This window comes from Mizuhopecten yessoensis, unplaced genomic scaffold (genome assembly GCF_002113885.1).
Source record: "Mizuhopecten yessoensis strain PY_sf001 unplaced genomic scaffold, ASM211388v2 scaffold3575, whole genome shotgun sequence".
Lineage (NCBI taxonomy): Eukaryota > Metazoa > Mollusca > Bivalvia > Pectinida > Pectinidae > Mizuhopecten > Mizuhopecten yessoensis.
This window is the reverse complement of record NW_018405113.1, coordinates 1,167,072-1,192,099: the sequence shown is the minus strand read 5'-3', so window position 1 is coordinate 1,192,099 and position 25,028 is coordinate 1,167,072. Positions and strand designations below refer to the sequence as shown.

The 25,028-nt window shown below is 35.7% G+C and overlaps 2 protein-coding genes across 4 annotated transcripts in view; both read right to left on the bottom strand.

Moving 5' to 3' along the window:
• Window positions 1–331: 331 nt before the first annotated feature.
• LOC110447729 (UPF0676 protein C1494.01-like) lies at window positions 332–5,572 on the bottom strand. The gene is made up of 7 exons (XM_021493615.1): window positions 5,545–5,572; window positions 4,976–5,155; window positions 4,156–4,271; window positions 3,209–3,275; window positions 2,763–2,873; window positions 2,181–2,280; window positions 332–1,032 (listed from the first exon to the last, which is right to left on the bottom strand). The coding sequence occupies exons 2-7, from the start codon at window positions 5,138–5,140 to the stop codon at window positions 935–937; spliced, it is 657 nt and encodes a 218-aa protein (XP_021349290.1). The 5' UTR covers window positions 5,141–5,155; window positions 5,545–5,572; the 3' UTR covers window positions 332–934.
• A 5,144-nt stretch (window positions 5,573–10,716) lies between these two features.
• The window catches only part of LOC110447725 (1-aminocyclopropane-1-carboxylate oxidase-like), a 15,602-nt gene continuing 1,290 nt past the window's right edge, over window positions 10,717–25,028 (bottom strand). The window contains exons 1-9 of one of the 3 annotated variants that reach the window (XM_021493609.1): window positions 18,498–18,568; window positions 18,196–18,385; window positions 16,501–16,616; window positions 14,764–14,830; window positions 13,857–13,967; window positions 13,458–13,566; window positions 12,993–13,081; window positions 11,705–11,815; window positions 10,717–11,147 (exon numbers count right to left, since the gene is read on the bottom strand). In XM_021493609.1, the coding sequence (XP_021349284.1) occupies window positions 10,971–11,147; window positions 11,705–11,815; window positions 12,993–13,081; window positions 13,458–13,566; window positions 13,857–13,967; window positions 14,764–14,830; window positions 16,501–16,616; window positions 18,196–18,369 (954 nt within the window). In that variant the 5' untranslated portion in view covers window positions 18,370–18,385; window positions 18,498–18,568 and the 3' untranslated portion in view covers window positions 10,717–10,970. Of the gene's footprint in view, window positions 11,148–11,704; window positions 11,816–12,992; window positions 13,082–13,457; window positions 13,567–13,856; window positions 13,968–14,763; window positions 14,831–16,500; window positions 16,617–18,195; window positions 18,386–18,497; window positions 18,569–25,028 lie in introns of those variants that run through there. The other 2 variants (XM_021493608.1, XM_021493610.1) reach the window with 2 other exon arrangements.

Below are 25,028 nucleotides of genomic sequence, written 5' to 3'. Positions count from 1 at the left end.
TGTTGTTTCCAAAGTTATGAATTCGTAACGTCATTAAGCGTTTAGACACTTTTTGCTGTAACCATTAATACAGATTTTAACAATTTTGACTTAAAGTACAATTGATGCAACCTAAATGGGTCATTTTACTTTGTTAAACTTTATACGTCGATGCATCAAAATTTTAAAACGATTTGAAGAAGAAAATGTCAAAACTCATAATATTATGGAATAAGTACATACATAACATCGATGTCTTCCTTTAGTTACGGATAGTTCAACGTGGTAAGTTTTATGACCTGCTATTCAAATAAAAGACGAAAATAAAGTAAAAAAAACAAAAAAACTCACATTGACGACTTGGTTTCGATTTCGATTTTATTTTAAATCAAAATTCTGTAATTAGATATGAAAATATCTGCGATGTAAAAACCACTTTTGGTATATTTCTGTTTGAAACACGATCCCCAAAACATACCTAGATTCACACCTATGTATTTTAATATTCTCAGAATATAATAATATGCTAACTATAAATGTTGAACTTAACATTTAAGAAAAACTGCTATAATTTCAATTAAGCATCAGACCTAATTACATTGACTTGCTTTTAATTGGGATGATAACAATAGTCCTCTCTAATCTTTTAAGAGAGGTTTAAGGAGGGTTTTCTCATAAACAATTTGTAAATTGTTTATATCGTCCTTTGTCGCCCAATTTATAGATATCAATATGAAGAAATGCCGGATGTTTTCGTGTTTTAGGATAGTGACTGCAATTTAGCTGCACACATGTTGCTTGCATACAAAGGGAGACAACTGTAGACAAATTTTCAGGTACATGGAGTACCAGTACTGATTTATACAAAATCTTGGCCAAAATCCTTTAAGAGAGGAATTCAGGATTATATATACGCACAGAGAGAAAGATTTGGTACCAATTTCAAAAATAATGATTAGACTACCTCTAGACCCCCTGCGTCATCCTGAAACAGCAGTGTTAGAGAGCCATAATCTGAGTGTTCGCCACATCGCACTTGGTTTGGCTTGATGTCTACAAAAGAACAATACACTGTTACTCATAACGAATTTTACATGTGCACTGTAACTGATGACGACATTTACAACGGCACTGTAACTGATGACGAGATTTACAACGGCACTATAACTGATAACGAGATTTACAAGGACAATGTAACTGGCGATGACGTATTCCAGGACTCTTAAATAATGACGCATTTTCCTGGGCATTTAGACAAATGACGAGGTGTAAAAGAACGCTGTAAAGCACGACAAGGTGTATAAGGATACTGTAACTGATGACGAAGAGGACAAGGACATTAAAACTGATGATAAAATGTAAAATGTACAAGAACATCATAACTTATTTCAAGATGCACAAATATACTTTTATTGTTGACGAGGGTTTTAAGGACGAAGTATACCAGTAAACTGCATTTGAGTACGAGGTGGAAAAGGCACTGTACATAAGGATGAGTTGTACAAGTAACAGACGATTAGGTATACAATAGTTCCATACGTGATAGTGAAGTGTAAAAAGATTCTGCTACTGGTAACAGACTGTTACGTAACACTTGCAGGTGCGACTTTATATAAAGTATACAACGTAAATATAACTTCATACCCTGCAATGACTCTAACCAAATATATCTTATCTCTATCACGTAACGGTTTTAATAAGGACACTGTTATTTATGATGAGGTATAAAAGACAGTACAGTTGAGAACGAAGTGTAAAAAGACAAAGTTTCTGGTGAGCGGTTATGAAAGACGATCATAGATGACGATGTTTGAAAAGATAGAAATGTCTGGTGATGAATAAGAAATATTAAATTAACTTTATCTTTTTGATGTTATGAAATATATTGAGTCTGTTAAATGTAACGGATTCATAAAAGGACTATGTAACTGATTGTTTTACCTGAGAATGAGATAAACAATGACATTGTAACAGGTTATGATTGATGACGTACAGAGTGAACAAAAAGTAACAATTTTACTAAAAACTAAAATGAACATAAAGTAATAAATAAAACGGCCGAGTACATACAATATACAACCTATGTCAGCTGTTACAAGTTTTTCATTTTGATGTACATTAAGTTTTGTTTTTACATATCCTAATACACACACAAAACCACTTTTAAAGTAGCTGGAATTTACCTGACAGGTTTTTCGTACCTTTGTTTGGTGGCAGTGGAGGATAATATATTGACCGTAGACCTGAAGTATTGCCCTTTTTTCCAAGCAATGTATGGCACTTTCTCAGGAAATCTCTGTCCTAGAGCAAATAATGTTTTAAATTCCTTTAATTGACTTAACTGGAAAATAATGAAATGTGATCTATTAAATGCATTTGATTAGCAATTATTGACTGTAATCTTAATTGTATGAAAATAACTAAACAAACAGTTTAATTAGTTTATTCATTTTACTATTTTACTATTTATTATTGAGGATAAAATTAATGTTGTTTCCGTTCTCTGACATTTTCTACCACTATCAATTGTCTTTGGTGCAACCACTACTGTCTGTTCCTTGTGATGTCCTCGCATGGCATTCTGTGAGTTGGAACACTAAATATACACAATAAATCCGGAGAAATAGATAGTTCAAACAAGCAGTCTTAACAAAATGTCCCGATTAGGTTTCATTCGAGTAGATGTATTGCATAAAACATACCTGACTACCGATTCGTTACAGTGTCAGATTGGACTGGACCGATAATATCAAAAGTATTTAACGTTATAGAAAATATCTCACCTCTAAAGCCATGCCAACGGACATCAAATCAAATAGTCTATGGCCAAGTGTGTAGCATGATGCACGGAATTCTTCCATGGTAACTTTGTAGTCTTTCACGTCTGGAATTAACTTAAAAGAAAAGAAATCAAGAATGTTTTAAATTTTATTTGACGATTGAGCAGTCTGCAACTTCTGTAAAATATATGCTGCCGAGCAAATGCTGATTGTAAGAAATCTACAATAGTTTAACTTCATGATAAAAATCACCAGTTAATGCAGTTCTTTGGTAAACTGAACTAATAATGTATCAAACATCAGCAGAATTTCTAAAAATCATGAACAAATAAAAAAAAAGGAATGACTACATTTAACTCTCTCTCTATATATATAGTAAGTAGACAGGCATGAAGCTGAAAAGTGTAGCAATATGTTTATATCTTATTTTAAATACGAGACATTCCTACCTCAGTTCCGTCCACTGGTGGGTAGTTATAAGCCTCTTTGTAATCAAATCGGTTAACCTGATTCAGGCTAAATCAAAAGACAGACACTGGTGAATGGCATATTTTCCAATCCCATATTTTACTACATTGTATAATATAGTGTTTGAGTATTGAAAAAAATATTGTTTAAAAAATGCAAAGAATACAAAACAAAAATAATTTCAGTCAATATTACATGTACAAACCTATGATTACAAATGATATTTTCTTAAATTGAAAGACTATCCTGTGCTAAAAAATGAGAGCCTTACCTTCTGATCCGTATTGTAAAACATTTTATAGTGGAATCTAATATATTTCTATCGTATATATATATGATGGGATATATATATCAGGAAGTTAAAGACAAATCTTCGTTCTTATTATGATGCAGGTAATAGTATAGCATACATGTTTACTTTTTATCTGGTGAAAGGTGGGGTTGACGAGTATATTGACACGTTTAGTGGATTACAGACGGTTAGATTCATGGCGTTATCTGATAGATATTATCGTTTCGAATTCGAGTGTTTACTGACGTTAAAAGTCATCTTAAAGGAAATTGAAATGCTCTGTCACTCTATGCACGATTTACACAACGTATATCACTCAATACGTGCCATCACATAACCAAAACTGTTTGTAAAACTTATGTCAAAAATATCAAACCCATCTCATACCACAAGCATTTGTATAATTATGACTTTTTGCTTGACATCAGGTCACACACTGAATATTTTTGGTAGGGTATCGCCATATTTAAATAAGGGTTTTTCCTGGCATCATAACAAGCGTATCAGAAAGAGAATAGTTCTTCAGTCTCCGATTTTAATTCATCCTAAATTTGTAAACAATATGTCCGTTTTCAATTCCTCACCTTTCATATTTACTATAGATAAATGCTATTTTTCCCCAAACGAGCTAGTTACCTTTCTGTCCCCTGAGGAATCCATCCATAAAATGCATCGCTGGGCCGTCTGTACATATTCTTGTACTCAACTGGCATTTCAAAGAATGTGCAAGCAACTTCCATGGTTCGATCGATCTAAGAGACACGTTTATTACTTTGAAAACACTTAAAGCAAGAAATAACATGATATAGTTTCACAATAAACGTGGTTATCAACAGAAACAATCGCGTTGTTTTTTCAACATTTTCTTGCTTCATATTAATGCTACTTTGACGCACATTGTACGATTGATTTGTTTTAATTAATGTCCCCAATGCATTCATACTTGTGTAAATTTCAATTCTATCCTAAATTAATCATCAAGATCTGGTTCTTATTCATATCACAGTAGTGAATCACAAGTCTCTGATTCCTGGCTCTGTTAGAGGAACTTACTCTGTATTCTCAGGTGTGGCTCCTAGAAAGTCATTTTTAAAAAGCGACTTTGCTTAGTTAAATAAAGGTGATTTTCTTGTGTAAAACTCTTTTCGAATGGAGATCAATGTCACGATCTAGACGTGAAGATATCCTATGTTTACTTTAATTGACTTTCTGTATAGATAAACTAACTTATTGAATAGAGACTGCCATACTGCGTATATCTTGTAATGAAGTTCAACATTAGGTTAAAGACGGAAATTTGTTTTTGTTAAAGTATTACCAATTGTGAGGAACCATGCTACATGAAAATAGTGTTGGTAAAAAAATCGTTTTACTTTATATCATAGCATTTTTTATTTTTTTTAAACATTATGATATTTCGCCGAGAATATAATAATATTAGACGTTTCTAACATACCAAGGACTGCTTAAAGCCGTGATTTGTGATGTAACAGAAGCCGACATCTCTAAAGGCCCCACAAAGGGATTCAGCCAGAGACCGGATAGTCTGTGTATCAACCTCCTGACTGACCACATCCAGGCTGTACCGGGACATGTCCAACACCGGGATCGTCGTCGTCATGACTACCAACACAATCTGTAACGTATAATACTCAAAAGATCAAAAGTAATTTGTGAGACAAAAAAAAAGTTCATGTGCTCTAACACTTGTACTTGGTGAAGTGGCGTGTGTTTATTTCATTTGGTATCAGCTACTTAAGTGTGTGAGTGAGTGTGAGCAAACATGTGATCTAGCATAGGTTCATGTGATAAAAGATATCAGTCGATTACACGATGGTATTTATCAACCGTAGCCGTGCTAACAACTAGATTTACAATTGCATTACAATGCCTGATAGACAACATGTAAACGAATCTGACATAAAATGATAAAGGAGGAACAATTAAATCTGCCTCATTATGATATAATTATCATACAATAATGCATTTAACGTTTAATTCTAGGTGAAACTAAATCACATTTACGGATCTATTGACACATTGGTAATCCGTAAATCACTATAACACATATGGTACAAACATAATATTCACATGCACACTCATGTACATAAGTCGTTTGATGACGTAATGATATTTGAGGTCTGGGTCCAAGTTCAATGATTCATCACGCATTCATCAGCATGCAGTTAAGATAGAGATTATTTAGTGCAACATCATGGCAACTGTACACAGATTAAAGAGTTTATTTGACCGTAGAAAAAAACCAAGAAGGTATTTCGGAAAAACAAGGATGACAATGAATATACTTATATACTTCATTTAGAAGAGTTTTAAAGCATTTGCACATTTATATATTTACAGACAGTGTCTTAATGTATATTTATTGTATTTACAGAGAATGTACGAAGCATGAATTATGTTATCATACACACCTAAACAGTAGGGCTTTGGAATAACATAATCCATCGCAACACATTTTGGTCATTCAAAAAACGCATGAATAATTGTATAACCTTAATACCACAACATACGGTCCTCACATTGGTGTAATCAACAACAACAAGATATGCCACAATTATAGTGGAATATAAATACAAAATGGGCAAAGTTATATATTATTTTAAAGTGACAGTTTACTTGACGTTTTGCCTGTTTTAATTGATAAAGCCTCCAAGTTATTGTAAACGTTTACATGTTACTGCATATATAGGTTATTGATAACTAACCCACTTCGTTTATCTCTGCAAGTTTAAATATAAAAAAATCAATGGCGGTATATGTTTACAGAGCTGTAGTTCACACTGATGTCTGACCTGTAGTCTGTTTTTATTTCATATTACACAATTTGACATTTTGAAGTACAAAAAGCACTGCTACTGTAGAATAAAATGGGCAGAAAATCCCAAAAAAATATCATAACGTCAGAATAAGTCAAATGAAATATGATATAATTATCCCAATCAAAGGTTAGCATACGACAATCACAGTTCATTGTTTACGTACGGAGCATTATAACTGAAGCTGCTACATATATTTTGATTGTACTATTATAGTGCGAACACCAATAAAATACAAGTATCGAACCGCTTACATGGCCTTGGGTCACAAATAGTACTTCCGAGTCGGCTAACGTGAATGTAGGTCATATATGATAATTCAACGCGTTAATACATAATTTCCCTTTTCAGCTATATCAGCCTCTAAATGTAAGTGCAATTATTTTTGTCTTGTGTGGAATTTCTTTTGGCGTAAAGATATTGTATGTTATTAGGCCTCTGAGCTTTTATTCTGATTTGTTTAGCTTCTTTATGTCAATTGTCCCTGGTCCTATTTAGTACAAAATTATATAAAGAAAGTTTTGTTTGCGCCTGTTGTTTTCTTGCATTATGGAAAGTGTCTACATCTATATAGTTTGCATACAAAGGGAGACTACTGTAGACATAATTTGAGTTGAAACTATTTTAATATCAGCAACCATATCAGTATTTCGTCATTGATTTCCAGTTGACTTGAACGTTAGATAAAAGTTTATATCAGAATTTCAAATTTCATTTTATCAATTGATTTCTGCATATTATTTATACGATTTTTTTCGATTATCTTTTAGCATCCAGAATTGATTGTTCCACACTGAATGGGCGTGCTTTATATGTTTTTTTTCGGAAAGTCTCAGGAGATTTTGGCAAAGCATGACCACTCTACTGAGATAAAAAAACAAAAAAAAAAAAAGGTTACAGCTAGTTGATCGTATTGCTGATGCTTTCCCAAATTATGATACACTGGGATCATGCAGGGCTTTCACTTGACTCTTTACATTTGAAATTTTCAGAGGTCGAAATTACATTTACCTCCAAATTTGGAGGGTCAGTTAAAACCCTAGAGTTGAAATTATTTTAGGGAAGACAATACAGTTTCTCAAAAGGTCTTATGAAACCCCTGATAGTGATATGCTTATAATGGTTCACCTTAATTTCGAATACTCCGTTGGGAAAGAAATGCCTTGATGGCCTCTCATATGTTTGATATGAGATGTTCACAATAACAAACGTTCCTTTTGCCGGCTAGATAATTGAACATTTTGAAAAATATTTTTTAACTAAAATATTTGTTAACTAAAACTGTTTTGTAATACTCTAAGCATTTCTAAAATTAATACTAAACAAACAAAAATGTTAATGAATAAAACTGTAAATGATTTGCAAGTAAATTGCAACTGATGATGAAGTGAAGAAGGCCACTGAATATAATGACGACATTTACAAGAACACTGTGACTCATGACGAGGTGTACAAGTACACTGTAACTGATAAATGCAGTAAACAAACTGTACACTGTAACTGATGACGAGGTGTACAAGTATACTGTAACCGATGGCGAGTGTACCAGTACATTGTAATTGATGGCGAGGTGTACAAGTATACTGTAACCGATGGCGAGGTGCAAAGACCTTGTAACTGATGACGAGGTATGCAAGGAGACTGTAACTGATGGCGAGGTTAACAAGTACACTATAACTGATGACGAGGTGTACAAGGAGACTGTAACTGATGACGAGGTGTACAAGTATACTGTAACCGATGGCGAGTGTACAAGTACATTGTAACTGATGACGAGGTATGCAAGGAGACTGTAACTGATGACGAGGTGTACAAGGAGACTGTAACTGATGGCGAGGTTAACAAGTACACTATAACTGATGATGAGGTGTACAAGGAGACTGTAACTGATGGCGAGGTGCAAAGACCTAGTAACTGATGACGAGGTGTACAAGGAGACTGTAACTGATGACGAGATGTACAAGGAAACTGTAGCTGGTGGCGAGGTGAAGAAGGAGACTGTAACTGATGACGAGGTGCAAAGATCCTCTAACTGGTAACGAAGTGCTACAAGAAGATATTGCGACTTGATATACATTGTACAATGTACACGAGGGTAGTAGAATGAAAGCGTATGTAGAACTAGATTGTTGGCATCAATATTCGTCTTGATGTTTCTTCATAATTTAGAAAATGTTTTCATTGCTGAGAAATATTTCGTTAAAGTATATATATTTCGATAATATTTCTGTGTTCAGATTTAAGAAAAAAATAATAATGAATTAAAAATGAGATGAAACTAGTTTTCTTCTCTTATATATGGCTTTCATCCATTTATTTTAAACAGTGCATGAGATCGTAGAAGACATGCAAGCTACCAAAGAATGTTGAAAAAAACTTGCATATTCCTAGCTAGGGATATCACTAACCCACTTATAAAGTATCTTCAGTGTCGTTAAGATGCACTTGTATGCTACTGCTGCATATGTAAGTTATTGGTTCATTTGCCGACGTCGATTATATGTATTTCATTCCAATGTCGGCGTATATATGTTTACATAGCTGTAGTTCACACTGCTGTCTGACATGTGTAGTCTGTTTCTGTTTTATTTCATGAAACACAACTTATCCTGAAAGTACAAATAACACTGTAAATGTAGAATAAAATGGGTAAAAATGAATTTGTATGCCACGACGGCAAATAAAGTCACGTGATATAACTTAATCAACCCAGCCAGCCGTCAAAGGAAACCCTATTAAAACGGATTTCATAATTTGCATACAGAGCAATCTGTATTGGAATATGTACATGGTTTTAATATTATGAAGCTGCTATATATAATTTTGATTATACTATTACAAGAGCTACTCATTAACTAAAGTGCAAAAACTGATAAAAAAAATCTAGAATCGGACCGTTTACATGGTCTTGGGTCAGAAATAATAGAGCTGGATCAGAAAGTGAATGCAGATCATATACGATATTTCAAAGCGTTGTTTTAGATATTTCATTTCTTTCCTGTGAATGAAGTGATATCATATCATAAACCAAAATGAGGACATGTCCCCTCTAAATGGAAGGGCGCATATTGTAGGTTGTTGAAATATCTTTTATGGTAAGGATGAACAAGTTATTGTTAAAGTGGTTCTGGTTGTCATTTTCCTGTAATCCCTAATTTCCCTGTTTTTCTAGTTTACACAGACAAAAGTCCATGTGCGTGTAACTTATAGTAAAAATGGAGCAAGGGAATGTGAGTTGTCATAATAGCTTCTAAATCCTATTTTCAAAGTGGCGGACATGCTATTATGAAGAATATGGCGCCAACCTTGCCTATCTTACTATAGCAAAAACTTTCAAAACATTAAAATATCTACTATGCACACATACACGTCTGGCCTGTTTTAATTGGAGTAACAAATATACATCGTGTAAACAAAATACTAGGTAATGTTCGCCTAGTCAAACTTTTGCCCTTCACCGGAAAAATTCATATAAGGTCAATTTAAATTTCGCTCTTCACATTTAATTACTATGTATATAATGTTGTTCGAATCACGGCACGGGACTGTGTTGTATCTTTGAGCAAGATACTTCACTCCGCTTGTTCCAGTCTACTCAGCTGTAAATGAGTACGTGGTTGGGCAGTGCTAGAATTGTTGAATGCTAGCTGTTAGCGACGAAATGGCAGCTCCGGCTGAATACGCTCCCCAGGGAGTTGAGAAAGATATTGGCTGGTTTCAAAGGCCATATAACCACGGATAATAATTTGGAAACCGCTTTGAGACGAGCTACGAATCGAACTAGGTTGTGATAAAGTGGTATATAAGAACCTCGAATTGTTATTATTATTGTTTACTAATGTTCGCTTTAATGATAATTCGCCCTTTTAGTTATTTCCAAATATATATGTAGGGGTTAACGTGTTTCTCGCAAATTCGCATACAAAGGGAGATAACTGTGTATACAATGTAGAAAATACTTCGAATGGTGGCATCATAAAAGTGTGAACTTGCGACTAAAAACTTAAATTTAGTCTGTCCTAAATATGAATTGGCGCATCAGCCAAATTTATTCCCGGAGCCAATCGAATCTTACCCGTGAATAAGCATTGATAAAAAAAATATGGAAGTCTTGTCAATACTTCAAACATTTATAGGTACAACAATATCTGTTAAGTCATTGACCTCTGAAAGTTTGATTAAACACGGATATAAGTTTCACTTACTTCCCGTCAATTAGATCAGTGGACCAAGTCTGGTTTCTATTGCAAGTTTTGATAGAAAATATATCATTTTTGGTTCAAATATACATAAATATATTAATAACAATAATTGACAATACGGTTGCCTGTGAATTATTAGAATTATAACAAATATCCAGTTACTTAGTCATCTTTATTCACAAAAAAGAACATGCATGTCAGAATAACTCTATCGTCGGTTTTGATATTTGTTTATTAACATTATTGGAACCTTATATTATCTATAAAGCTTGATATATTTTGCATTATGACTCAAAAGGTTTTTCTTAAAACCCAAAACGCACTTAACTGTTGCATTTATTCAAATATATTGATAACGAAACAAAGAAAAATATGATAGACACATGTGAATGAAATCTGTTGTCAGTGTTTATTAGTATGTGGCTGCGAAACGTTGCTGTAGATAGTCGTAGCTTGAGATAGGTTTATATTTATTAGATTTGTCCAGGCACTCAATCATCACCTCATCGTCAGGCTGGAGAAAGAACGCGACAGATTGACGACTCTTTCCCCGTCTCAATTCCTCTTCCGGAATCAACACTCTGTGTTTCTGAAACATGCATCATTAAAACTGTAAACGTTTGAAATGCAGAAACTCAGTCTCTGAAAATGTTTCATAAGCTATGTTCCTCATGTGTGCAATTTTAAAATATCGCTGTACGTTGAGAGTGGTTTTTATATAAACTTATGTTTGTAAATATTTGAAGGAAAAACATATATCTAAATTTACTATTAATTCAGTATGTATCTACAATAACTTCTGATTTCGTAATTTGGAGTGGAACATAGGATTGGTCGAGGCAACTTAACAAGTATTAACTTTCATTCTTAGAAGACGAAATCACTCCTAACTGTACATGTGCAGATGTCAAGCTGGGAACACAGTATTTCTGATCCTTGACGTTCCAAGATATTAACATCTTTCACATATATTATTAAAAGAGTTGATCATCTATTTAGACATATCTCTATTTGTTTGCCCGACTATTTATACAGAACATTATTAATTTTATTCGTGTCCATATTCCTTTCGCGTGTTCAAATTATCTAGAATACATTTGGAAAATAAATATTCGCGAATTTTAAATGGTTTGCAGTATATCTTACTGTAGCCGTGAGTTGATCGGCGGTCCATCTCTGCATGAGATCTCCAATGTTGATCAGTATAGTACCAGGGATAGGAGAGGCGGGAATGTATTCGCCGTGGAGGTTACGTACCTGTTAAAAGTAAACTCTATTTACTGATATAAACACATTAATATCTTTTTTATATCATATACCTTTACTCTCTAGGGGGGGGGGGGGGGGGGGGGTGTTCACATCCGATTGGTGAATTGAACAAAGACCAGGCGGTGAAAGGCGATAGCGAGCATCCAATTCCAAAATAACACTTCAGCACACCAAACCACGGTCGGCGTATCGGTATTATCAGTATAAACATCTATCAAACGTACTTGATGCTGTTTCTTTTGAATTAATTTTCATGAGGAGGAGATGTACAAGGAACGTAGCACGAGGAGACTGAAAGATCATTTGTTTTGCAACGTTCATGCAAGAATGAGAGGGTCTGGCCTATAACTAGCAGGAGGAGGGAATAAGTTTTCAGCATAAATTGTGTACGACACACAGGGAAGCTCCATACTGAACCAAGGAAGATATCGAAGAGTGCAGATGAAAAACGACCGACAGTGATGCGATAGAAGACACGGTTCAAAGCCTGGAATATTAAGTACTGACAAACACAGGTTACGATTTTAAGCGACAGATAATCAACATTGTAATGCATTCGAAAGGAAAAGAGACATTTGGAAAGGGTAACGATGGCAAATGGTGTTGACAACCGATTTGTATTGAAATATACCAGCCGAACGCGTGTATTTCAAAACGAAAGGGGATGCATTTTGTTTTTCTTGCCACACACTGAGACTTATCATATTTTGTAATGTTATATATATTTTTGTATGCACCTTTCCCCGTTCAGTTTAGTTCTAGATATTTCGGACGCGGACTTTCATTTGTCTGATCTTGAGTGACACTAAGTAGTCCCAGGGGGAAAGCTTTCTGTATAGACAAACTACAATTTGAAATAGATGCAACCTTACTTTGTATTTCTGGTGATAATTAGCATATCTGCAATGATCTATTTATCTATGATGGAGGTATAAACCTAATGAACTTAAACAGTAACTACGGCAGCTTTTCATATTTTCCATTATCTATTGGAACTTCTTCAATGAGCAGATCGATATGTCAAGGACGTGCCAATTTATACAGGAAGAAATCTTAAAACTTTGAATTGAAAGCATTCAAAGACTTAAGTTTAGTTTTCTGGAAACATGGTACGTAAATTTGTTATCAATTAAAGATATGTTAAACATTAATTAGTTGAACTTACTTCAAGACCTCCTACGTCGTCTTGAAACAGCAGTGTGAGAGAACCGTAATCCGAATGTTCCCCACAACGAACCTGGTTCGGCTTGATGTCTGCAAATAACAGAATGTTTTAACTGACCTGGTGGCGAAATACATTAGGGCATCGTAACTTGACGTGATTGGTGATGAGTTACTCAGAACACCGTGACCGATGACGAGCTACACTAGAACACAGTGAATGATGACGATATACATGTACACAGGAATATTGTGACTGCTGACGGGCTACATCTACACAAAGACGTAGTCATAAAGTATATTCGTAAAAATAAAAATGACAATTTTTGTTCAGCTGTTTGGGAAATGATTTGACTGTTGTTTAATAAAAATAAAAAATATTTTTTTCAAAAACCATTCGCTCAGTCGAAGGCAAGCTCTACAGAAGTTAGATTTAATCCATCTGTTATGAATGTAAAACTATAAAAACCTTGCAAACCTTTATTTGTTGAGAGAGATGGGTAATATAAACTTCGGAGTGCCGTGCAATTTCCTTTCTGACCAATCAAAGCGTGACATTTTCTCATAAATTTGTTGTCCTAAAATGTAATTCAAATGAGTATGATGACCATGAAAATAAATGTTCAACTAGTGAACCATGTAGCACATCTGTCCAATGTTTCTTTTCTAAAGAACGATACCGTAACATGGAAACCTATTCCAGTTCTGATTAATTGACCAAATGGTATGTGTAGTTATGAGTCTTACAGATCGGGAATTCATCAACGTGACACTTACTGTAGATAAAACAACTTCCAATAATGTCTTGTAAAAAATGCAGAACGAGGGGTCTCCGAACATAGCATTCCCCTCTACTTGCATTACTTACTCCTAAGTCAAGTCCTATTGATACCAAATCAAATATCCTTAAAGACAGTGCTTCACTTGATGCGTAAAAGTCTTCCATGACGGCCTTAAAACCATCAATATCTGGCAAAATCTGAAAAAAAGCAAAAAACATTACACGTAAAGTGATTGAAGTTTTCTCCTTTCAAAATTAGATGGTATGAAAATGTACAAAGAATGCATTTCTGGAAACACTTCAAACTATAGCTTATTCTTGCAATGTTGCAATAGTTTGTTTCTGGCCTATCCCTACGTTATCAAACGGACTTTGTTATTGTTATAGTTTGTTCCTGTCGTACACAAATGTCCTCACATCTCGAAAGAATTGCAGTTATTGTCACAGTTTGTTCCTGTCTTACCCCAATATCCGCACAATGATTGTAGGTACTGTTATAGTTTGTTTCTGACTTACTCTAATGTCATCACAAGAATTGTAGGTACTGTTATAGTTTGTTTCTGACTTACCCTTATGTCATCACAAGAATTGTAGGTACTGTTATAGTTTGTTTCTGACTTACCCCAATACCCGCACAAGAATTGTAGTTAGTGTTATAGTTTTTTCTGACTTACCCTAATGTCATCACAATGATTGTAGGTACTGTTTAAGTTTGTTTCTGACTTACCCTAATGTCCGCACAGGGATTGTAGGTACTGTTATAGTTTGTTTCTGACTTACCCTGATGTCATCACAAAATGATTGTAGTTATTGTTATAGTTTGTTTCTGACTTACCCTAATGTCGTCCCAAGGACTGTAGGTACTGTTATAGTTTGTTTCTGACTTACCCTGATGTCATCACAAGGATTGTAGTTATTGTTATAGTTTGTTTCTGACTTACCCTAATGTCATCACAAGGATTGTAGGTACTGTTATAGTTTGTTTCTGACTTACCTTAATGTCCGCACAAGGACTGTAGTTAAATGCCTCTTTGTAATCTCCTGGACGCTCTGGGTTCAAGCTTTAAAGATGAAAAATACCATCAAAGAGTCAAGTTATGTGTTTAATAATAAAAGGTATGACCTGATTTATTACATCATCCGACTAAAGCAAAACTAGAAATTACGAAGTGTTCGTTATTTTTATATTGTTGTTACCTTTTACAGTAAACGCTGATATCTTAGTCGTCAATTGTGTCGTGAAAACAACAATAAAAAATAAGTCTTACTTTCACAACCGGTTTGGAAATCATTCGACAAAATGTTAGTAATATTCTGTTCAATTCAACAACATCTTGCTGAATGTATAAACATATGATGCCATGATAACTTCAATAAAAACAGACTTGTTCAATAATCAAAACATTTATGAGCAGCGGGAGAAATTGTAACAGAGACTAATTTGCGCCTCATTCGGGGTGGCGGTTAAATTGTGCATCTAAAAATGATTCAAATAAGAGATCCTTTTTGTTCCAGCACAATTATCTCTGTATCACAGCTATACTTTTCTTGTTTAAATTGCGCTACCTCTCCTAGTTGTAATCAAGTTAAGAAATATGTAATATTTATCAAGGCGGAGAGAAACACGACCAAAGATCTCTTAAAAAGTCAAAAAGCAAGTCTGTCATAATTTTCTCTGTTGTAATTTTCTAGTGTTCAATATTGAACGCGGATGCGCGGTAGTCTAGTCGTAGGACGTCGGGCTCATGACCGAAGGGTTGCGGGTTCGCGGCACGGCATTGTGTTCTATGTTTGAGCAAGATGCTTTACTCCACTTGTTTCAGTCTACTCAGCCGTAAATAAGTACGTGGTTGGGCAGTGATAGAATTGAAGAATGCTAGCTGCGAGCGCCGAAATGGCAGCACCGGCTGTATGCTCCCAAGAGAGTTGAGAACGATATTGGCTGGTTGCAAAGGCCCTATAACCACGGATAATAATTTATGAACCTCTTTGAGACGATCTACGAACTAAGTTGTGATAAAGCGGTATATAAGAACCTCGAATCTTTATTATTATTATTATTGCATTTGTTCTCCGTTCTCGACCTGTTCCTCAATGAATATGTTTATGTATATAATCTAATGGGGATCTTATCCCTGGTGTTGTGTATGTACAAGTTACCAATTTTTGCATAATTATTCAAGTACACGCGTCAGAGTAGTCTATGAATATAACATATACAACCGACAGCATGTATGTGACCATGCATGGGATGAATTTACCAGGAGGGGACAGCAAGGTCAATATAACTAATTTACACCTAGGAATGTGTAGTTCATACCCATTGTCTGTCAGAGGGTGGCATGCTGAATAGTGCATGCTTTTTGACACTATCATCATTTAGGCAATGTAAGTTCGAGAGCGGATCCAGTGTTTCTTAAACATTCTACCAATAATAAGATTATTCCAAAACGGGAAATTTTACTCGTTTTTGTTGATCAAAATATTAAATGACAGAAGAAGTACTTTCTCAAAAAAGGCAGTGGCGCCTGTTCTAGATCAACGTTTTAGTATGGTGATCTTGTCGTGACCTTGATAGGGGTCAACATCACAGAGTGGATGTACATCTTTGATTTTTTTGTATTATAAGATCATATCAGCTGTTTTGAAGAAAACTGAATAGGCTCATAGAAAAAATATAAGGGAAAAATTCATTGTCAGGGACTTGCAGAAAAATAAATAAGCTCCATACCTTTCTCGTTCTAAAGCGACCCAGCCATGGTTATCGGTTTTTGGTCGTGCGTAATTCTTCTTGTATTCAACTGGTTTTTCGAAAAAGGTCTTAGACACTGCCTTCATTCGGTCAATCTAGGCGTACAAATATATATACAGCAAATCAATATTGGGTATCACGTGACCTCGAACGATGCATTCTGCGTAAAACAAAATCAGAAAAACCTTCACCTCCGGGCACAGTTTTAAGGTGAATTGACATGATATTTTCGAATTGTTGTTAAATGAAAATAGATACCAAACACACGCAAAATTGCAGAGGAAACCTTCTCATTGATTACAAAATGAAGTACTCTTTACATGCAGGTCACTGGTTCCCATTTAGCAAGGGGCACACAAAGATGCAAGGATGTGATTTGGCATTGAACAAAAACTACAACATTAAATCAAAGAAGAAAGGGGGGAACATAACTCATCCCTTTATAACCGTTGTGTGTTTAACGTTTCATCACAAATCAAGATCTTTTAAAATCGTGGGGAAATAGGAAAAAGAGGACATACTCTGAAAAGAGAAATAACACATCCCTGATCAAGATGATGAATAAAAAGGAATAAGATCTCGTAGGACACAGGCAAAAACAGAACAATCGGAAATGATAAGCTTTTTACCTTGTATGGTAAAGAGCTTCAAAAATACATTTCCTTTAACAAACGTTTCATTTTGTCTTGGGAGCAATGCAAAATTGAATCAACTATTTCGCAGCTCGAGAGGGATATTTGGTTTCCCTTGAATAGTGCGTATTAGTTGTAGTTGTATGGTCGAACTGTCTTTCCACATCAACACGAAGGATGAAATGAAAGAGGTTTTTTTTAAGGAAACTTGCTTTCTTCAGTATAACGACAGAATGACGCCGTCGTTATGCCAAGGCCGTCAATAGCTGCAAACGTCTATCTACATGAGGTAATACGTCTGTAATATCTTCGACTGTTCTATTTTTGCCTCTAACCTCCTCAATGTTCACCCCTCCTTGATTATACCCTGAGAACAAACGTCATCTTCGTGTATCCCATCGTTGAATGATGTCTTAAACCTTGCTTGGTGTAACAGATGTCGTCCGTGTTTGGTATAATATGAGGTAGCGCAGCAGAATATATGTCTCTTGTCGGTGATAGTCGATTTATTATATATATACAAATTATAACATTAAACGACCATTTTACCAAATATAGATGTTCGACAGACGTGATACTTTTTTTCAATTGTTTATGTTTGTCCGTGAGTATGATTGTTGTTTATGAAATCCGTGCAAATCTGAATACAGTTCTAGTTCTAAATCAGTCTTATTCCAGCTAAAGTATTTCTCGCAATGGAAGATAAAGCCTGGTCAGCTTCCTTTGAAAACGTGCCTCAAGGTGTAGCTTTATTCCGCCATTTTTCACGGGCTGAATCATTACAACATTATAAGATGTATAATTGTACATGTATATTGCAAATTAAGGTATTATGCAAACACCGACATATTTATTTATATATCTAATCACGTAATGCAACCGAATCGAAAGAAATCGAAAAGTTCAATAAAAGCTTGCTGAACAGAAGCCACAGGCTCCAGACACGAATACAATATTACTTAACTTATAATGCATATATATCAAAGTAAGATAATCTGTCCCATTGCACAAACTAGACTTCTCAATAATATATTTGTTTTACCAGAGATTGCTGAACTCCATGGTTTTTGACGTAACAGAAGCCGATGTCCCTGAATGCCCCACAGACGGAGTCGGCCAGAGACCGGATGGTCTGTGTGTCCACCTCGTCCTCATTGACCACGCCCAGACCGTATGGGGCTAGGTCCACCACCGGGATCTCAGTCATCGTCGTCATGACAGTCGAATTAATCCTGGAAGATAGACGAGTAGCATGTATATGCGTCAAAATGACAGAACATAGATGACTTGAAGTATGGGTTATGCCATAACCCGTTGTGATTGGACGTTATTCCGATACGCAACTGTAAACCGTCAATATCTATATAGGCCCATAGATAAAAGAACAACAGCTGGGAATCACAACGGTATAGGAGACATCAAACGTAACTGTCGGGATGATTTGAATAATAGATAGCATACGTAATAGTGGTACAAGACCGTGTAAGTACATTTCATAATCATTAAACCATGCATGATCATACATACCGCAGGCGGACAGGCAGGTTCGATACTATAATGTGTACTAAGTATACGGGAATAGACCTCAATACTGCTTGACTTTCAATTCAATCAAAAAAAAAACCCCGTTATGATCCACAATAACCTAATACCGAATACCTCATACTAAAAGTGTACTATTCCATAGTATAGTTATAACATTTCGTAAGTTGTCTCTCCTATTTTTTGCTTTTAATAAAGTCTCCAAGACGGCAAACCAAACAACACAAATAGTAAAAAATGAAATAAATAAAATGTCACCAAGTCAATATCTGATATTAAATGTATGTTTTTACAGCATAAATGTTTGGTTTCATTGGTGGATGTACATACACGTAGACAGACCTCGGATCACAAGCTTAGCAACTAAGATATACAAACAAATAGCTATGGAATCCTTGGAATATCCAAGGAGAATTTTGCAGCCTTTTTGAAAAAAAAACATCCACCCCTCAAATGGCCCGAATGTATTTTTTAAAAATCTATTAAGTAAATATAAAAGATACTTTTGTATATTATTTTTTAAAGCTTGCTTCATAAGTTCGAAGTATTGTGTAAAAGTAAAGCTGCCAAAACAAAACAACCTTAAACGCTAGCACATACTGTAGTTGATAAGTAGGACACAGTGACCTTGTGTTATATCTGCTGCAGTATGTCAACGATAGTCTCTATTTTGTGTCTAAATACACATTAGAAATATACAAAAAATCTTACAAAATTGTATTTATTTGTATTTTAACCAAATCTCAAGAAACGGGGGTCGAAATAAACGGTTATGAACGCATATATATTATAACCCAGCTATATTAAGATGGCATACATATCAGCTAAAATGCTGACGTTATACTTATTGTGACGTCATTATTGTAGCGTCGGATACCACTGACTTTCCCTGAACAAGCATATCCATATATGATACAATCACTTATATGAACTAAATGCTTAATATCGATAAGATAATTCAATTTTGTATGAGATAAGCATATTATCAAAATAGTAAATAGAAGTATTTAACAGTTTGCAGTTGGCAATCAAAAGCAATATCAACTGTAATAAGACAAATTCAACAAGATGGCATTCATAATGCCTATGAATGCCGTCTTGAGCAATTCAAAACTTGTATGGACAAAAAGATGCACAGAGGACCTGTATAGCTCACTTGGATATCGAAGCAATTATGGCAAAATATTCTCCAAATGAGATCCAAGGGAATAGGCCAGACAGACCCCAAGGCCAATCCTTGTAGCAATCTGTATAAGATTTTTCATGCCCAGCAATTTTATGCATGGTTATGGTCATGCTTGTGTTTATCTCTTGATGCCTTGCGCTGCTATATATGGATATGGGGTGGGGATCTCAACTGTTTCATAGATATAACCCAGAAACTAAGTCCCTAGGGATGAGGAAATACCCCAGAGCCTATTTTTAAATCATGATTGTGTTTATCTCTTGATGTCCAGCAATGCTATATATGGTTATGGAGTGGGGATCTCAACTGTTTCAAAGATATAACCCAGAAACTAAGTCCCTATTGGTGGGGAAAGACCCCAGGGCCTATTTTTACATCATGCTCGTGTTTATCTCTTGATGCCCAGCAATGCTATATATGGTTATTGGGTGGGGATCTCAACGGTTTCAAATATATAACCCAGAAACAACTCTAGGGGTGGGGGAAACCCCAGGGCCTATTTTTACATCATCATTGTGTTTATCTCTTGACGCCCAGCAATATTATTTATGGTTATGGGGTGGGGATCTCAACTGTTTCAAAGATACAACGATCCATACCATACAATATTGACCCCACCCTACCACTTGACCCCTTGACCTCAGGGCCATAAATTTTATAAATTCGAAAGCGAGCTAGTTGATGATCATAATTAAACTTGTCATTACTCTCTGCTACTTGAAGGAGTAGAGAAGAAGATTTTTAAAGATTACCCCATTTTTTTACCTATTTGGCCCGCCCCTCAGGCCCCTGGGGGTGTAGCCCCATACTTTTCATAAGTCAGATCCCCATGTCCTAGTGATGTTCCAAGTCGAATTTGGTCAAAATTGGCCCAGTAGTTTTGAAGAAGAAATACTTAATTACACAACAAGTACACAATATTGACCCAGTCCTACCTCTTGACCCCAAGGCCATAAATTTCATAAAATCAAAAGAGGGCTAGTTGATAATTATAATTATATGTGCCATTACTATCTACTATTTGTGGGAGTAGAGAAGAAGATTTTTAAAGATGACTCCATTTTTTTTTTACCTATTTGACCCTGCCCTTTAGGCCCCTGGGGGCGTAGCCCCGATACATTTCATAATTTCCGATCCCCGTGTCCTAGTGATGTTCCATGTCAAGTTTGGTCAAAATTGGCCCCGTAATTTTGAAGATGATTAAAATGTAAAAAGTTGACGGACGACAGACTACGGACGACGGACGCTGCGGTATGCCATAGGCTCACTTGGCAGGATGCGTTCTCATAGCAATCAAAAACAATCTTGTTGGCTCAGAACTTCACCGCAACAAGAATGTGGAATACATGGTCACCAAAACTAACACCAACAAAAGTAAGAGCTTGATAATCGCATATATATACAGGCCTCCAAATCAAACAAATGAAACATACATCCAAAATGTAGCCAAAGAACTAAGAAACGTCAAACTAAAACACAACCGAAATGCATTCTGGGTTGCAGGAGACCCTATTTTCGTAAACATTAGATAGCCGCTTACTTTATCAGGTTCTGAAGGTGCTCCTTATTCAAAGAAAGTTAAGACCAACTAATTATAACTGAAATTAACTTAGACCTTATTAGTTATCTCTGGGTTAGGAGGGGTCTACGGGCTCATAGACCCCTCCTAACCCAGAAATAACGAATTTGTCACCCTGACAGTCTTTTAGATAGTCTAATACTTTTTTTGTGCAAAGTTATGTCACTTTGTGAGATTGACAATAAGGTGACAATACCTAAATCGGATCACTTTTTGAAAAGAGGGCCTGTATCGCTCACCTGAATATGTTTAAAATAATTGGAATGAAGTACAGGTATATAATAATTTGCTATGTTTCCCTATTGGGCCCCGCCCCTCAGCCCCAAGGGGGCCAGACCAAACATTTATACAAATGTGTTCCCCTTCCCCCAAGGATGTTTCTGACCAATATGGAACAAATCCTTTCATTCCTACAGTAGAAGAAGGATTTTAAATAATTTGCTTTATTTCTCCTATTGGGCCCCGCCCCTTGGCCCCAAGGGGGGCCAGACCCACCATTTATACAAAATGTGTTCCTCTTCCCCCAAGGATGCTTCCCACCGTTTATACAAAATTGCGTCCCCTTGGCCTGAGGATGCTCCAGACCAAATTTAGTCAAAATCTGCTTGGCATTTTTAGCTCACCATGGACCTTCGGACTAAAATGACATAGCCTTAGAATAGATAGCAATGTACCATTTTTTTTGTGTCTACAAATGCCATTAGTGTTTAAGTTCGAATAGCACCAGAAAACATAATTCAAACTCAAAGGTCAATGTTTTTATTACGTTTCAAAAAAAAGGTGCGTGCGACGACTATGCATTCTGTTTTGGACTATAGGAATAAATTCACACTATAGAAATACTTTTTGTCATATGAATTCTAAAGGTCGTCATAAAATGTTAATATGCTGACAAAAAAATATTAATTTGAAGTGTAAGATACTGCAAAATTCAAGCCTTGATCCGATTGGGGTCCTGGTAATGATGGTTTGGTGATCCAATTTGGGTCACCTTACTTGACTGCTACCAAAATAGCCCCTACCGGACATCTTTTCGGCAACATTTCGGACAATACACAACCATCTTTGTAATTAGCACCCTTAAGCTGCCCCCCTCATTGCCTGTTTCGTTAAATTTGCTGTCAATTAAGTAGGCTATTTTATCCTGTGAATGTGTCGGACGCCATCTTTGTTGCTATGAAAAGATATTCTAGTTTGAGTTATCTCCCCTCGCACGTGCTTTTATAGACCCCTTTATAGAAATATAGACCCCGGCAAGATATCCAATCAGAAAGAGTATTACAAATTAGAAGGGTGAGAAAGGTTGTTGGGCGTCTCTACCAGAGGTTACAACATCCTAGAACCCTTTTAACAAACAAGAACGATGATTGGGACAGGTAAAAAAAATCAGAGAGAAACAACTTAAAATAACTGCTGCCATAAAAATATCGTGAAGTTTTAGGAAAATTTTGACAATCATCATGGAAAATATGTTATATTAAACAGTTTTCTAAATTTTAAAAAGGAACATTCTTATTTTATAATCATATTTTATAGTCCAAAGGACCAATTAGTTTAGGTGATTTACTAGTCCTTGCTTAAATCTTTTCGTCCAGGAATAGTGCACTAGTGTTAGTGTCAACCCCTGAATACTCACATGTCTTCCCTCATTTCAGTTTGTTGGGACCAGTGCTAAAAAAGGTGGAGGAAGACCAAGCAGAACTACTACTGATCGCCCAACTTTGCACAACACAGTAATGGTTTCCATGTCTTCTGAGACTTGTTATAGTAGCAGGACCTCGCCTACTGCCTGTACAAAAGGGACACAAAAAGGGTAATGCCCCAAACCCGCCAGATGACACATCCGCTATTAAGAAAACTTCACCTGACCGCTTTCAGAATATCGGGGAAGCCATACAAATCTAGGGAATTTCGGCAAACACGGCCAACATCATCTTACAATCTTGGTGTGATTCAACAAAACGACAATACAGGACATATCACAAAAAAAAGTTGTCATTTTGTGACGGACAATGTGCTGATCCGCTTTCTCCAAATGTGAAAAACGTGTTGGCATTCCTGACATGACTTCACAATGCAGGAATATGATATAGAGCGTTAGATTCTGCCATGTCTGCTATATCGGTTATACTGAACATCCAGTAGAACTCCTTTACTCAATCAAATGCACCTATTTCAAGGTTTATGAAGGGAGTTTTTAACATTAGACCAACATTACCACGATATAACTCTACATTGAGATGTGCAGATTGTGCTAGCTTACCTAAAAGCACTAGATGACCCGATGGACAGATCTAGAGACCTGGACTATTAGGGCTGCTCATCGGTCAACGTGTTCAAACTTTGCATCTTCTCCATATTGACAACATTAATTCAATTTTACAGATTTTTTTTTGTCAAAAAATGTATTGAAGATCTTTTGTTGCAAACAAGGCCAGGAGTACATTTACCTGAAATTGTGTTAGAGAGATACAATATTGACAACAACCTCTGTATAGTGACTAACCTTGCAGCGTTTATAGAGAAAACAAAGACAGGATTGATGAGGTTAAGCTCTTTATAGGTTACATAACACCGTTACTTATAGTGTTACAAATGACACCATCGGCAAATGGATTAAGACAAGGTTACAATCATCAAGTATTGATACATGCACAAACACTTTTAAAGCTCATAGCATTCGCTCAGCATCAACATCAACTGCAGCAAAAACTTTGCCAAGATCCACAATACTATTTTTTTTTTACCACAAAGCCGTGGCTTGTGATACATCCCTTTGTGACTCAATTCCGAAACCCAGCTCATTGTTTATTCATTTTTTTTTACTGACAAAATGATGTTTAGATAAGTATTATATATATATATACTGTATATGTGTGTAACAAACCTCACTTGGGTAGGGTACGTACAGAATGGGCACGTACTCCCTTAGTACCATATATATGCTAGTGTGGAACCTTAATCAAACATCAATATATATCTCGTGTCAGTTTTATCTGTTCAAAGGAACAGTCATCGTGTGAAGAAGTGTGCTAGACCAGGGACAGTATATAGAGGGGATTGGCAACTCTGCCCCAGTCAAGATTCTATAGCACGTCGCTTTTGTGTTAGAGCCCCTCTCGATCAGCCCGCGCTTGCGCACTAGCGTTAAAATCATGTCACCAATCTCGCCGTGATGGGAGTGTTTTGATAATGGTTAGCCCTGATTGGGACTGTGTATTATTAGTAGGTCTTCTTTTTATTCCAGGGACAGGGCTTTCGTTGCCACTATGTCTAGCTTTTCGGCTGTGTTGGTGGCTATTACAACAAATCACATTTCGTAAAGCACGTTCCAGTGAAAATAATGCTAATATTGACACTTTTTGACACAAAAACAGCACAAGTTATTTGTTATTTTTTGCCATAAAAATTAGTACTACATATCAAAAAATTATTCAACTTTCTATCGCTGTACATTTCAAAATGAAGTGTTTTTTANATTTCATCTGTGACATCGCTATAGTTCCAAGTAATGCAAATCAAATCAGGCCTACTTAACATAGAAATTACTCAGCTGTTTATTGATATT

Coding starts and splice junctions, on each gene's coding strand:
- LOC110447729 (XM_021493615.1), bottom strand. CDS start 5,140: ATGACGACGACGATCCCGGTGTTGGACATGTCCCGGTACAGCCTGGAT. Junction 3,276..4,155: donor ATTCCTCAGGGGACAGAAAG/GTAACTAGCTCG, acceptor CTTTTGATTTAG/CCTGAATCAGGTTAACCGAT. Junction 1,033..2,180: donor TCCACTGCCACCAAACAAAG/GTACGAAAAACC, acceptor GTTCTTTTGTAG/ACATCAAGCCAAACCAAGTG.